This window comes from Orcinus orca, chromosome 13 (assembly GCF_937001465.1).
Source record: "Orcinus orca chromosome 13, mOrcOrc1.1, whole genome shotgun sequence".
Classification (NCBI taxonomy): domain Eukaryota; kingdom Metazoa; phylum Chordata; class Mammalia; order Artiodactyla; family Delphinidae; genus Orcinus; species Orcinus orca.
In genome coordinates, this window is record NC_064571.1 from 39,718,003 (window position 1) to 39,731,071 (window position 13,069).

The window sequence follows — 13,069 nt, forward strand, 5'->3', positions numbered from 1 at the left end:
AGTGTCCACTGACGGATGAATGGATAAAGTAGATGTGGCACATGTACACAATGGAATATTACTCACCCTTAAAAAAGAAACGAAACTGAGTTATTTGTAGTGAGGTGGATGGACCTAGAATCTGTCATACAGAGTGAAGTAAGTCAGAAAGAGAAAAACAAATACTGTATGCTAACACATATATACGGAATCTAAAAAAAAATGGTTCTGATGAACCTAGGGGCAGGACAGGAATAAAGACGCAGACGTAGAGAATGGACTTGAGGACTAGGGGGTGGGGGGCAGGGGGGAAGGGGAAGCTGGGACAAAGTGAGAGAGTGACATGGACATATATACACTACCAAATGTAAAATAGCCAGTGGGAAGCAGCCGCATAGCACAGGGAGATCAGCTCGGTGCTTTGTGACCAACTAGAGGGGTGGAATAGGGAGGATGAGGGGGAGGTTCAAGACGGAGGGGATATGGGGATATATGTATACATACAGCTGATTCACTTTGTTATATAGCAGGAACTAACACAGCATTGTAAAGCAATTATACTCCAATAAAGATGTAAAAATATACATATATTGTAACAAATTCAATAAAGACTTTAAAAATGGTCCATAACAACAAAATCTTTAAAAAAAATAAATAACTGCTTTTTTAAGGTATCATAAGCAATTTTGAAACATAGTAACTGCAAAAGGATAACAGATGAAATATCAACACTGACTTTAATCAAAGTGTAATGCTTAGGCTAAATGCTTAGACTCCTTGAGCCTGTTTCCTAATCTTTAAAATGGGTGTACACCACGTAAGGTTTTTGCAAGAAACAAATTAAATAAAATATAACATGTCTAACAGAGTTCCTAACACATAGGAGGCCCACAAAAATAATTTTTACAGGTTATCTCTAGAGTACACTTAATTACTAGATTCAGTCCTATCACTAGTTCTTAGTCTAAACCAGTGTTGTCCAATATGGTAGCCATTAGCCACAAGTGACTGTTGAGCACTTGGAATGTGACTAGTCCAAACTGACATGTGCTTTAAGTGTAAAATACTCACCAGATTTCAAAGACTTAGTGAAAAAAATAATCTAAAAATCTCATTAATATTTTGTATATTGATTACACGTGAAGAGATAATACTTTGGATATACTAGGTTAAACAAAATGTTAGAATTAATTTCACTTTTTTCTTTTTACTTTTTTAATGTGGCTACTAGAAATTGTAAAAATTGCATGTCTGGCTCTCATTACATTTCTATTGGACAGGCTGAGCTACTCTTTGACTTCAAGCTAGTGAACGTGCTCTCTTAACCATACAGTGGACTGCTTTGGCTGGGGTTCACTCCGGCTAACCCACCCCTTATCCCGGCATACACATGATCACTTTAACATTCTTGAACACTTCCACGGCCTGGGAAAGCTGATAGCTTGATCGCTCTTAATTTTAAAAAGTATGGAGCGCACAGATCCGCCGAGGCAACTCGAAATCGTAACCTACACAAGAGAGAAGTGTCTGTAGACAAAACCCAAGTTTTCTCCGGTGGGTATCGGTCAGCACTGCTGCGGGGAGCCCTAAGAAAGTGAGAAAAGGGACAGAGCGAGTGCAGGGGATCTGAAGGAGCGTAATGTGGAGCCCCTGGAGCGGAGATCTGAGGAGGGAAGCCTTTCAGCTTCTGGGGTGACGAGTCGGAGGGCGGCGGGGAAGAGATTCGACTCCGCGGCGGAGGCTGCAGGGAGTAGCGGTACCTTAAGAATCCCCTTCATCTTCGCCATAAAGGGGCGGAACTCCTCAGGTGGCACCTCCGGATAGAGCTGACTCCGCAGCAGCTCCTCCGTGATGCCCGGGTGCCCATGGAAAGCGTCCTGAGCCAGGCCGCTCAGCAACCCGCTCAGCGGCTTAGCGCCCTCAAGCTCGCCCGCCATAGTTGGCGGAGGCCCCGCCCCCCAACAGCTGAGCGTGGCCCCGCCACGGCAGCCGATATGGGCCTAAACAGCTGGACAAAGGCGCGAGAGGAAAGTGGCGGCGGAGTTCCAGCAGGGGTCGGTGTTGGCCCCTCCCAGCTCTGCAAAACCCAACCCTTAGGTTTGCCACCGCGGAGCTATCAATCCATTAAGTTCCATACCGCTCACTTTGCTTCCGCTTATTTCCTTCATCACTCCAGGGGCTTGTCGAAGAAAAAAATTGCTCAATGGAGATTACTTTAGACGGAGTAGCAACCTATGCGGGTGGCAGTTTAACTTTCGGATGGCTGTATCTCACTGCAAGCTTTGCCAATCCATTAACTGAATAGCATCTATCACTCAAATCTGACCTCTGCCTAATCCTTACCTGTGCACCTTTGTCCACGAAAAATTTAACTATACCCTGGTAATATGTTTTTTTGGGTTGTTAATTGCCTTTTTACATACATGTGTGTTGTCTTTCCAGCTAGATTAGTGGCTCTGATCCAATGTTCCTTTCTATAACATATATGTTGTTAACACTTTCTTTACTATCCTAAAATAAAGTGCATAGATAATATAACTTCTTACCCATATAATTTCCAAAAATCAATATATTATTCACCAATAAAAAGGAATGAGTTACTGATACATGCTGCAACATGGATGAGCCTTAAAAACATGCTAAGTGAAAGAAGACAAACAGAAAGGGCCAGATATTGTATGATCCCATTGATATGAAATGTGCAGAACAGTCAAATCTATATACACAGAAAGTAGATTAATGGTTGCCAGCAACTGGAGGAGTAGGGAATGGAGAGTGACTGTTAATGGGTTTCTTTTGGGGATGATGAAAGTGTTCTAGAATTAGATAGTGGCTATGATTGTACAACTTTGTGAATATACTAAATCCACTGAATTGTACACTTTAAAAGAAAATGAACTTCACAGTATGTGAATTATATCACAATTTAAAAATCAATATAATGACCTAACTGTAATTTAGGATAAAAATAAAAGGAAAGAAAGTTATAATATATGCATTTCAATGTATAAATGTTACGTTTCAGGCTCAGACAATAATAAACAGGTAGGTTTTTCACCTATACGAATGTCCCCTGCATGGCAAGATGTCTTGTATCCTTGGTGCCTGTCCAGCCCTGGCCATTCCTCCCCCTCCATTATTGTGACAACTGAAATACCCCTTTCGAAGTAGTGCCACGCTGCTGAGAATCGCTGATCTAGACTACTTTAATATTTATCCAGCATTTGCCTGAAGTCAGGAGGTATTCTTTATACTAGAAAAGATATAAGATAGTTCTTTCCCTAAAGGAATTAATTTTCTAAAAAGCAAATTCAGAGATGATTTCAGAACTCCAAGAAAAACAAACCTAGAGATAAACTATACATCCTGTTAATTGTGCCTGCAGGAGTTGCAGAGAATGGTCCATGTAAGGGAAAAAGTAAAATAAGTGTGGTGAGTGGATAGAAAGCACTATTAAGTACATGACTTCCAAATTACCCACCAGAAAGGCTGTACTCATTTATTTCCATGAAACCTTACTAACACTGACTGGTATTATTCTTTAGAATCTTTGCTATCTGATACATGAGAAATACTATCTTATTGTTTTAATATGTATTTCTTAAATTTTGAGAGTGAATTTTTTTATTTATATAATTGACAATATAACATTATGTTAGTTTCAAGTGTACAGCATAATGATTCCATATTTGTATATATTGCAAAATGATCGCTACAATAAGTCTAGTTAACATCCATCACCACACAGCTACATTTTTTTTTCCTTGTGGTGACAGCTTTTAAGATTAACTCTCTTAGCAACTTTCAGGAATTCCCTGGCGGTCCGGTGGTTAGGACTCCTCGCTTTCACTGCGAGGGCCTTGGGGAACTAAGATCCCACAAGCCACACAGCTTGGCCAAAAAAAAAAAAGACAATACACTATTATTAACTATAATTAACATGCTGTACATTACATCCCCAGGACTTATTTAAAAATGGAATTTGTACCTTTTGAACTGTTAAAAAAACAAAATTCAACTTTGTAAATTGTAAAGGTCTTATTGGCTTTATTCAACAATTCATGAATAGGGAAGCATTCAATCTCAGCTAGAAAGGTGCTCCAAGGAGCTGTACAAAATGAAAGACTTATAGGCAGAAGGGAGTGAGAATAAGGAAGTTGTACCTCAAAACAAAAAAGCAGGTTGGTTATTACAAGGTCACCTTCCTTTAGGGGACGTCAGGGATCTATCAGGCAGATTACCTAACTAGTGCTGATTAGGCGGTTCCTGATTGGCTGGTTTAAGATTCCGTTTCTGGGAAAGGTGAAACTGTAATTCTCGGTTTGGTGATGTGGGACTGGTTTAGCATAAGTGACTCCATTTGGGGCCTGCTGTCTTGTTTTAAACAACCACCTTTACGTGAGGACTTTTTTTTTTTTTTTTTTTTGCGGTACGCGGGCCTCTCACTGCTGTGGCCTCTCCCGTTGCGGAGCACAGGCTCCGGACGCGCAGGCTCAGCGGCCATGGCTCACGGGCCCAGCCGCTCCGCGGCATGTGGGATCTTCCCGGACCGAGGCACAAACCCATGTCCCCTGCATCGGCAGGCGGACTCTCAACCACTGCACCGCCAGGGAAGACCGACGTGAGGACTTTTTTATATATAGTTATTGACTGCTTGTATTTCTTCCCATTTCCTTGTCCACCTTCTACAGAGGTTTGTCACTTCAGTGATTTCTAACATCTCTTTACACATTAGTAATACTAATGTTTGTCACTTACATTGCAATGTGTTCCTTAGGTTTATATAGTTGAATCTATCAACCCGCCTAAAAAAGTCTGGAAAGTTATTTACCAACATGGTTATGAAGTATATCTCTGAGCAGATGGCTTTTATTTGCTTCTTTCTGCTTACCTGATTTTTCTAAATGTCTACAGTGTACATATAATATTGTTGTAATAAAAAGTTATTTAATGAAAAGATAAAGTTCCCATCAGGAGTTGCCTGGTGGCCTAGTGGTTAGGATTCCGGGCTTTCACTGACATGGCCTGGGTTCAATCCCTGGTGGGGGAACTGAGTGAGATCCCATAAGCCGCACTGCACAGCCAATAAAAATAAATAAATAAAGTGCCCATCAACAGACAATTGGTTTAAGGAGATGTGGTATATATACATACATATATATATACATATATATGTATACAGACACACATATTGGAATATTATTGGAATAATGGAATATTACTCATTCATAAAAAATGAAATATTGCCATTTACAGCAACACGGATGGACCTAGAGAATATCATACTAAGTAAAGTAAGCCAGACAGAGAAAGACAAATATCATATGGTATTGCTTATATGTGAATCTAAAAAAAAAAAAATGATACAAATGAACTTATATACAAAACAGAAACAGACCCACAGACATAGAAAACAAACTTATGGTTACCAAAGAGGAAAGGAAGGGAGAGATAAATTAGGAATATGCGATTAACAGGTACAAACTACTATACATAAAATAGATAAGCAACAAAGATTTACTGTATAGCACAGGGAACCATATTCAATATCTCATAATAACCTATAATAGAAAATAATCTGGAAAAATATATATATATATCTGAATCACTTTGTTATATACCTGAAACTAACACAATACTGTAAATCAACTGTATTTCAGTTTTAAAAAAAGATGTGTGTCCTAAAATCAGAATTCTTTTAATGAAAAGCTTTAAAGAACATGTGTTCTGCATTACTGAGAAAAGCCACACACCTTACATAGTGTTTCATAACCATTTTGATAAAATTAGATGCTTTCAGAATCTTATAGAGGCCTCAGATATTTTCTCCCCAAAATGCAAGTACACACCAAATGTAGTCTACAATATCTAGGGGTTAATTTACCCCTCTGAAGTTTCTGTAAGCCTGCTAGTTTTCTACTGGTTCTAAGAACTCTCTCTTAGTACTCCCAGTTCTAATTAATCCTTACAATAAATAGATTGCTCTTTTATTAGAAGCAGGGGGAAATTCTGCATATCACTATCATTATTCAACTTTTATTCCAATGTATGTTATACCTGGACATATCACTTGTTAAAAATAAGGAAGGAGGCCCAAAATGGAGTCACTTACGCTAGGCTCCACATCACCAAACTGAGACTTAATTACCAACTGGGAATCTCCTAATCAACACCAGTTAGGTAAACTGATAGATCCCTGCCATCCACTAAACGAAGGTGACCTTGTAATAACCAACCTTCTTTTTTGTCTAGTGTAACTTCCATGTTCCCGCTCCCTTCTGTCTATAAAAGTCTTTCATTTTGTACAGCTCCTTGGAGCTACTTTCTACTTGCTAGATTGGATGTTGCCTGATTCATGAATCACTGAATAAAGCCAGTAAAATCTTTAAAATTTACTCAGTTGAATTTTGTTTTTTAACACAGGGCCTGCTTGAGCCTACAAGTTCCAAAACACCAAGATGACCAATAAAAAAAATCATCCCTGTGCCACCAGGGGCTGCTATTGCCAATGTAACTGTTCAAGGCTGGTAACAGCCGCATTTTTAGAATGCGTTTCAAACAAAAGGATCAAAGCACAAGCTTTATTTTATTAAATTTCAAAACACAACCTGTTTCGCAGATGATAAACCTGGACGCAGGCCTATTAAAAGAATTGCCTAATTGCTGTGAGACAACAGCAAGGAAAATACCCTGAGCCTTGGCTCAAAGGAAATTATAAGCATCTAACTAGTGGCCCTTCTGCTAAACAGGTTTCCTTTTCATTGTGGTCAGATAGGTTCCCATTCTAAGTCTCATTAAGCAACTAGTCGCTTCCCCTATTAAACTGCTCCTATTATGGCTTACAGGCTGTTTGGTCTTAGGCCAGCAATACATGTTTTTATAAGATTTTCCAGCTCTGCAAAATGTTAAAATTTAAAATGTGAACTGAAATAATGTGGAAATACAGGGGCCCCTAAGTTTTGCAATAAACTCTCCTTGCTCCCTGTCTCTCCTCTGCCTTTTCCAGTTCTACTTTAATCTCCATTCACTCTCCACTCAACAGATATTGGTTGAGAGCTTTGTGCCAATCATTCTGCTAGGCTCCAGGGGATACAGAATGAATAAGACACTCTGCTCTAAAATCTTACATTCTGGTAAAGGAAAATAATATGTAAATGAAGGGTAGCAGAATATGCCACCCCAAAATATACCACGTTGGCATAAGGATTCTTTTGAGCTGAAGGCAACTGAGAATAAGCAGATACAAGGAAAGCTCACAGCCCTTCTCCTATTCACCTAAAAACAGGACATACATTTTCAAAAGTGTCCCTCCTTCCCTGTCTACCAGAAAGTACAAAAACCAATCCCAGAAGACAACTTTAGACCCTTATCAATGGAGAATGCACCGACTTAAATCTGCGATAACTTACTCTTGTTTACCATGCTTTTCCCTGTCATCTCTCCATAAATGAGCTCCTGGACATGGTCCTTTCCTTTGTCTTTGGCTGAAGATGGTATATAAACAGGAGTTCTAAGCCACTGCTTTGAGTTACTCATTTTTCCCTGGGTATGTCACATGTATACATGAGGTATACACGTTAATAAACCTCTGTTTTTCTCATTAATCTGTCTTTTGATACAGGGGTCCCAGCCAGAACAGAAAAGTGGGAGGGAAAATTATTTTTTCCTCCTCTGTATCAATAAATTATTTAAATGCAATGAACTAAGGGTTGTTACTACTTAGTGCCTAGAAGTAGCTATCAGAATTGGTGGAGAAAGAAAGAAAATAATTATTAACTCAGTTTGAATCAGCCAAAGAAAGGCTTAATGTGAATAGCCAGGTATGATGCGGGTGAAATAGCACGTCCCTATACATGCAAGCACAAAACATAGTGGTGTGTTGAGGTACACTAGGAACCCCATAGTGTAATGGTAGGATTCAGGACACACTACCCCAAAATATGGCATCTTGGCACACTGAATATTTGAAGGAACCTGAGAAATGACAGGTGCAAGGACTCTCTGACTTCCCCCTTCTCCTTGAAGCAGGTCATAAGACCCTCATGTGAGAGGTACCCTCCCTATACCCAGAGCATTCTTACCTCCAAAGACAGAGAGAAGAACAGGCTTTACTAAGTTTTCCCAGTAGACTACCCTTAGCTCATATCCTTTTGTCCCATCACATTTTCCCACAACTTTCCACTCTTCATCAAATCACAGCAACACTCAGTTTTAACCACTTCTTCAAAGTCTTAATTTCCTTATCAAGGCTCTCCTGCCACATAAAACTTACATTAAATAAATCTGTATGCTTTTCTGTTATCTATCTTTTGTTACAGAGCCCCAGCCAAGCACCTAGAAGGGTAGAAAGAAAAAGATATAGCTTCTGCCCCTACACTAGCAAAGTGGAACCAGGATCCTAGGATAATAAACCTGGAAAGATAGACAGGGCCTCAGTCATAGAGATGGAAAGTTTCCATGTAATGCTGATTTTTATATCTGGTCCTTGAAGAGTCACTGAAAGGTTTTAAGCAGAAGAGTAATAACAAGATCAGATTTGAGCTTTGTGGTAGTGGTGTGGCAACGAACGGAAGGAGCAAGGGAGGCCAAAAGCTAGACTATCACAGTAATCAAATTGATGATGATGTGGGTCTGATCTAAGGGAGCTGCACTTAGGATGGAGAATATGAGATGGATTTTTGACATAAAGGAGGTAAAATTAGCAGAGTTTGGATGAGGGGAGAAGGAAAGGAATGACTCCCAGGTTTCTGGTTTAGGTGACAGAGTAGATGATGGTTCAGAGCATACGGGTGCTCATTTATTTGTGGGCTACCTCTCTATGTATCTTGTGTGTTATTTTATCCTTTAATGAGCTGTGTTAATCAAGATAACTATCACAGCAAGCATTTGGAATGAAACTGCCACAGAACAAAACTCTCATTCTGCATTTTAAAGTATTTTTAATTCAAATTCAGACTCAAAGATTTAAATGGGATTGAATTTAGAAAGATGGAAAATACATGGAGAAATCTAGTCTTGTTTTCTTTTTGAACAGCCAAACATTTTTAAAAAACATTTTCTCATGGAAAATTTCAAACACATAAAAAGTAAAAACAATAGTATAATGAGCTCCCATGTCCCCATCACCAACTTCAAAGAATACCAACACACTGCCTATCTTGTTTCCTTTCTACTCCCATCCACTTCACCCTTCTCTTTTATTTGGAAAATCCCAGATATCATAGCAGTTTATCTGTAAATATTTCAGTATGCTTCTCTTAAAAGCTCTTAAAAACACCATAATACATTTTTCCATATTCTAATTAAAAAATACTTTCTTAATAATCAATCATTGAATATCAATCAGTATTCAAATTTCTGATAGTCTTACAAACTTCACATTTTTTAACTGTTTGTCTGAATATTTAAGTAGTTGATTAGCCAGCCAAATGCAATTACCTATACGTTCCCCTTCCAACTTCATTGTTTTTTGTTTTCATTTTCTTGCAATTCATTTGTAAATCATTTGTCCTACTGAGTTTCCCACAATTTAGATTTTATTGATTATACCCTCATGATATCATTTTTTAAAAATATATTCTTCTATCCTTATATGTCCTACAAATCTGTAAATTAGTAGTTAGATCTAGGAACTTGATTAGACTCAGGTTCAGCTTGTTTCGTGTTCCATCAGGAGGTATCTAGTGTCTGCTGCCTCTCTTTTTGTGTTGTGTCCCTCCACACCCTAGACCTCCAAAATAACAGTCATCAATTTTGTCCACAAATTTGCAACTTCTATGGCTCTGGATAGTACTACAATAATTAAATATTAGTTCATTTCTGTTTTTAGATAGGACATCTGGTTACTTGTTTACTTATAATAGATCACAAAACTTCTAAGTTTTCCAGCACCCCCCTTTGGTTTTTCCTTCTCCCATTTTCAGATAGAAATCTTATAACTGGGAGGGTTAGAAAGTGATAAAAATGTGAACTAGAAACCTTTCAGAGAAAATTAGAAAAATCAAAATGTATTTAAGGAAAACAGGCCCCTGCTTCATGTTAACATATTGCAAGCCAAACTTTTAAAAAGAATGATGCAAACAATACGGTTTAGGAAAACAGAGCTTAATGGTGGTCTCAACAACATAAACTGATTCGGAAGAGAAGAAATATGGATAAAAAATAACAATTAAAAATTGTCTTTGAGGGGCTTCCCTGGTGGCGCAGTGGTTGAGAGTCCGCCTGCCGATGCAGGGGACGCAGGTTCGTGCCCCGGTCCGGGAGGATCCCACATGCCGCGGAGCAGCTGGGCCCGTGAGCCATGGCCACTGAGCCTGCGTGTCCGGAGCCTGTGCTCCGCAACGGGAGAGGCCACAACAGTGAGAGGCCCGCATACCGCAAAAAAAAAAAAAAAAAGTCTTTGAGATGGAGTGAAAACCTAAGAGAGAAAAGTTAAACACATTCCTGCCTCCTTTTCCAATCCAAAATGGTGCCTGGCTTGGTCTTATTATTGAGGGCTTAGCACATGGTTCAGCATCCATCCTAGAGAGGAGAACCCTCAATTGGATGGTTGGCCAAATATTATTGTTTTATAAAAACTATTTTACAAATCATTAGAGAACTTCTATAAGGCTACTGTTATTGCCAACATTCCCACATATGTCTTAACTATGCTTGGATCTGATACAATAGGAATTTTTCCAACATGTCTATCCTTCACTAGCAACAGTGCTTTGTATCTATAAAGTATCCTACAAAAGTTGTATGTTTTAATACTTATTGAAATTCCATTCTAATAGAGAATTAGTGTACACCAATACTTTTAAGCAATCAAATGTTCAGCATTTATTATTGCTTAATCCTAGGAAGAAAAATAATTCCAATATCAGTTGTCACAGAAAAAGAAAAATATGTATTTATAACTTGAAACCTCTCAGCTAATTAAAGCAATTGTCATACCTATGGAGACTGTCCCCAAAAGCCAATAATGGCATCTTCCAAATTCTGCTTTGTCCTTTCTGGCTGACAGGTCTATTCCTCACACTAATAAAACTAGTAGTTTAATAAGCCTTTAGAAGCCATCTAATTCAACCCTCCTATTTTATAGATGAGGAAAATGAGACCCAAAGAACTTAAATGACTCACCCAAGATTACATAGCTAATACATAGCAGAAGTGGAACTCAAGCCAGAACTTTGAGCCCCCAAATTAATGCTATTTCCATCATCATCACACTTGTTTCCATCATACTACACCAGTTGTTTTAACAAATAATCATAGCATGTTTGTGGGCTGCATAGAAGTAATCTGCTCCTTTAAAGAGAAATCAGCCCTAGACTTACAGATCTCAGAGCACCTAAGAAGCTTCATCTTCTACAGCCAGTAACCTGAGTGAGTGTATAAGCTCCTAAAGATCACAGGATTAAGTACTATAAACAATTGTCCTTGAACTTATCCCAGGCATCCATCATTTTATGGATGCTAAGTAACTATTTGTGAACAAATATCAAAAGAACCTCACCTGCGTTAGTTTCATATTAAAATATAGAAGTAAAAAAAGCCCAGCAGTTTAGCTCATGACCTCTGAAGTCGTTGCTCTATTGGAATACTTCTTCCATCTATTTACAGGTTTACCTTGGGCTTCAGTTCTCTCTGTGCTTTGTTCCCTTATCTCCTACCAAAAAAGATAGACACCTACTTCATAGGATTGTTGAGAGTATTAAATGAGATGAAACGTGTAAAGGGTTTAGCACTGCAACTAGCACATAACTGAACTAAATGATTGTTATGAAAATGTTCAGGCTCCCTAAGAGTCAGTGGCTATGTTATGCAGGAGAAAATACTGTAAAACTAAGGCACTATACTAACTGGACAGGCAGTCCTGATTTGGTAGGCAATCACAGGTCCAAAACTTTTAAGATTCTCTGGTATTTAACCAGTGTATATTTAAATTTCTAATTACCACCTAGTATCAATCAATATTCAACAACCAACTCCAACATCTAAATCAAAGAAAAGCAGTCACAAGGAAACAAAAGCAAAAATAAACAAATGGGACCTAATTAAACTTAAAAGCTTTTTTGCACAGCAAAGGAAACCATTGACAAAATGAAAAGACGATCTATTGAACGGAAGAAAATATTTGCAAATGATATGATATGACCAATATGGGGTTAATATCAAAAATTATAATATAAACGGCTCATACAATTCAGTACCAAAAAAAAAAAAGTAACCCAATTAAAAAATGGGCGGAAGACCTGAATAGAGGACATTCTTCTTGTGAAAAGATGCTCAACATAGCAAATCATCAGAGAAATGCAAATCAAAACCACAATGAGGGCTTCCCTGGTGGCGCAGTGGTTGAGAGTCCGCCTGCCAATGCAGGAGATACGGGTTCGTGCCCCGGTCCGGGAAGATCCCACATGCCGCGGAGTGGCTGGACCCATGAACCATGGCCGCTGAGCCTAGGCGTCCGGAGCTTGTGCTCCGCAACGGGAGAGGCCACAACAGTAAGAGGCCCGCGTACCGCAAAAAAACCCAAAAAAAACCCCACAATGAGGTATCACCTCACACCTGTCAGAATGGCTAGCATCAAAAATACAAATATTGGCAGGCATGTTGGTGGGAATGTAAATTGGTGCAGCCACTGTGGAAGACTGCATTGAGGTTTCTCAAAAGAATAGAACTACCACATGACTCAGCAATTCTATTTCTCCGCATGTATCTGAAGAAAATGAAAACACTAATTCCAAAAGATACATGCACCCCAATGTTCATAGCAGCATTATTTACATTAGTCAAGATATCGGGCTTCCCTGGTGGCACAGTGCTTAAGAATCCGCCTGCCAATGCAGGCGACACAGGTTCGAGCCCTGGTCCGGGAAGATCCCACATGACGCGGAGCAAACAAGGTGCGCCACAACTACTGAGTCTGCGCTCTAGAGCCCATGAGCCACAACTACGGACGCCCAGAAGCCCGCGCACCTAGAGCCCGTGCTCCGCAACAAGAGAAGCCACCGCAATGGAAGCCGGCGCACCGCAATGAAGAGTAGCCCCAGCTCCCGCAACTAGAGAAAGCCCGCGTGCAGCAACGAAGACCCAACATAGC

General features: G+C 39.3%; 1 protein-coding gene across 9 annotated transcripts in view; it reads right to left on the reverse strand.

Moving 5' to 3' along the window:
* COMMD1 (copper metabolism domain containing 1) overlaps positions 1–1,940 on the reverse strand; it is a 166,300-nt gene extending 164,360 nt beyond the window's left edge. For 8 of the 9 annotated variants that reach the window (XR_007470906.1, XR_007470907.1, XM_049696105.1 and 5 more), the window contains exon 1: positions 1,740–1,933. Coding sequence is in view for 7 of the 9 variants with exons in the window: in XM_049696105.1 (XP_049552062.1) it covers positions 1,740–1,916 (177 nt within the window). In the remaining 2 variants the exon portion in view is untranslated. Of the gene's footprint in view, positions 1–1,739 lie in introns of all 9 variants that reach the window. The other variant, XM_004280646.3, reaches the window with a different exon arrangement.
* Positions 1,941–13,069: the final 11,129 nt, after the last annotated feature.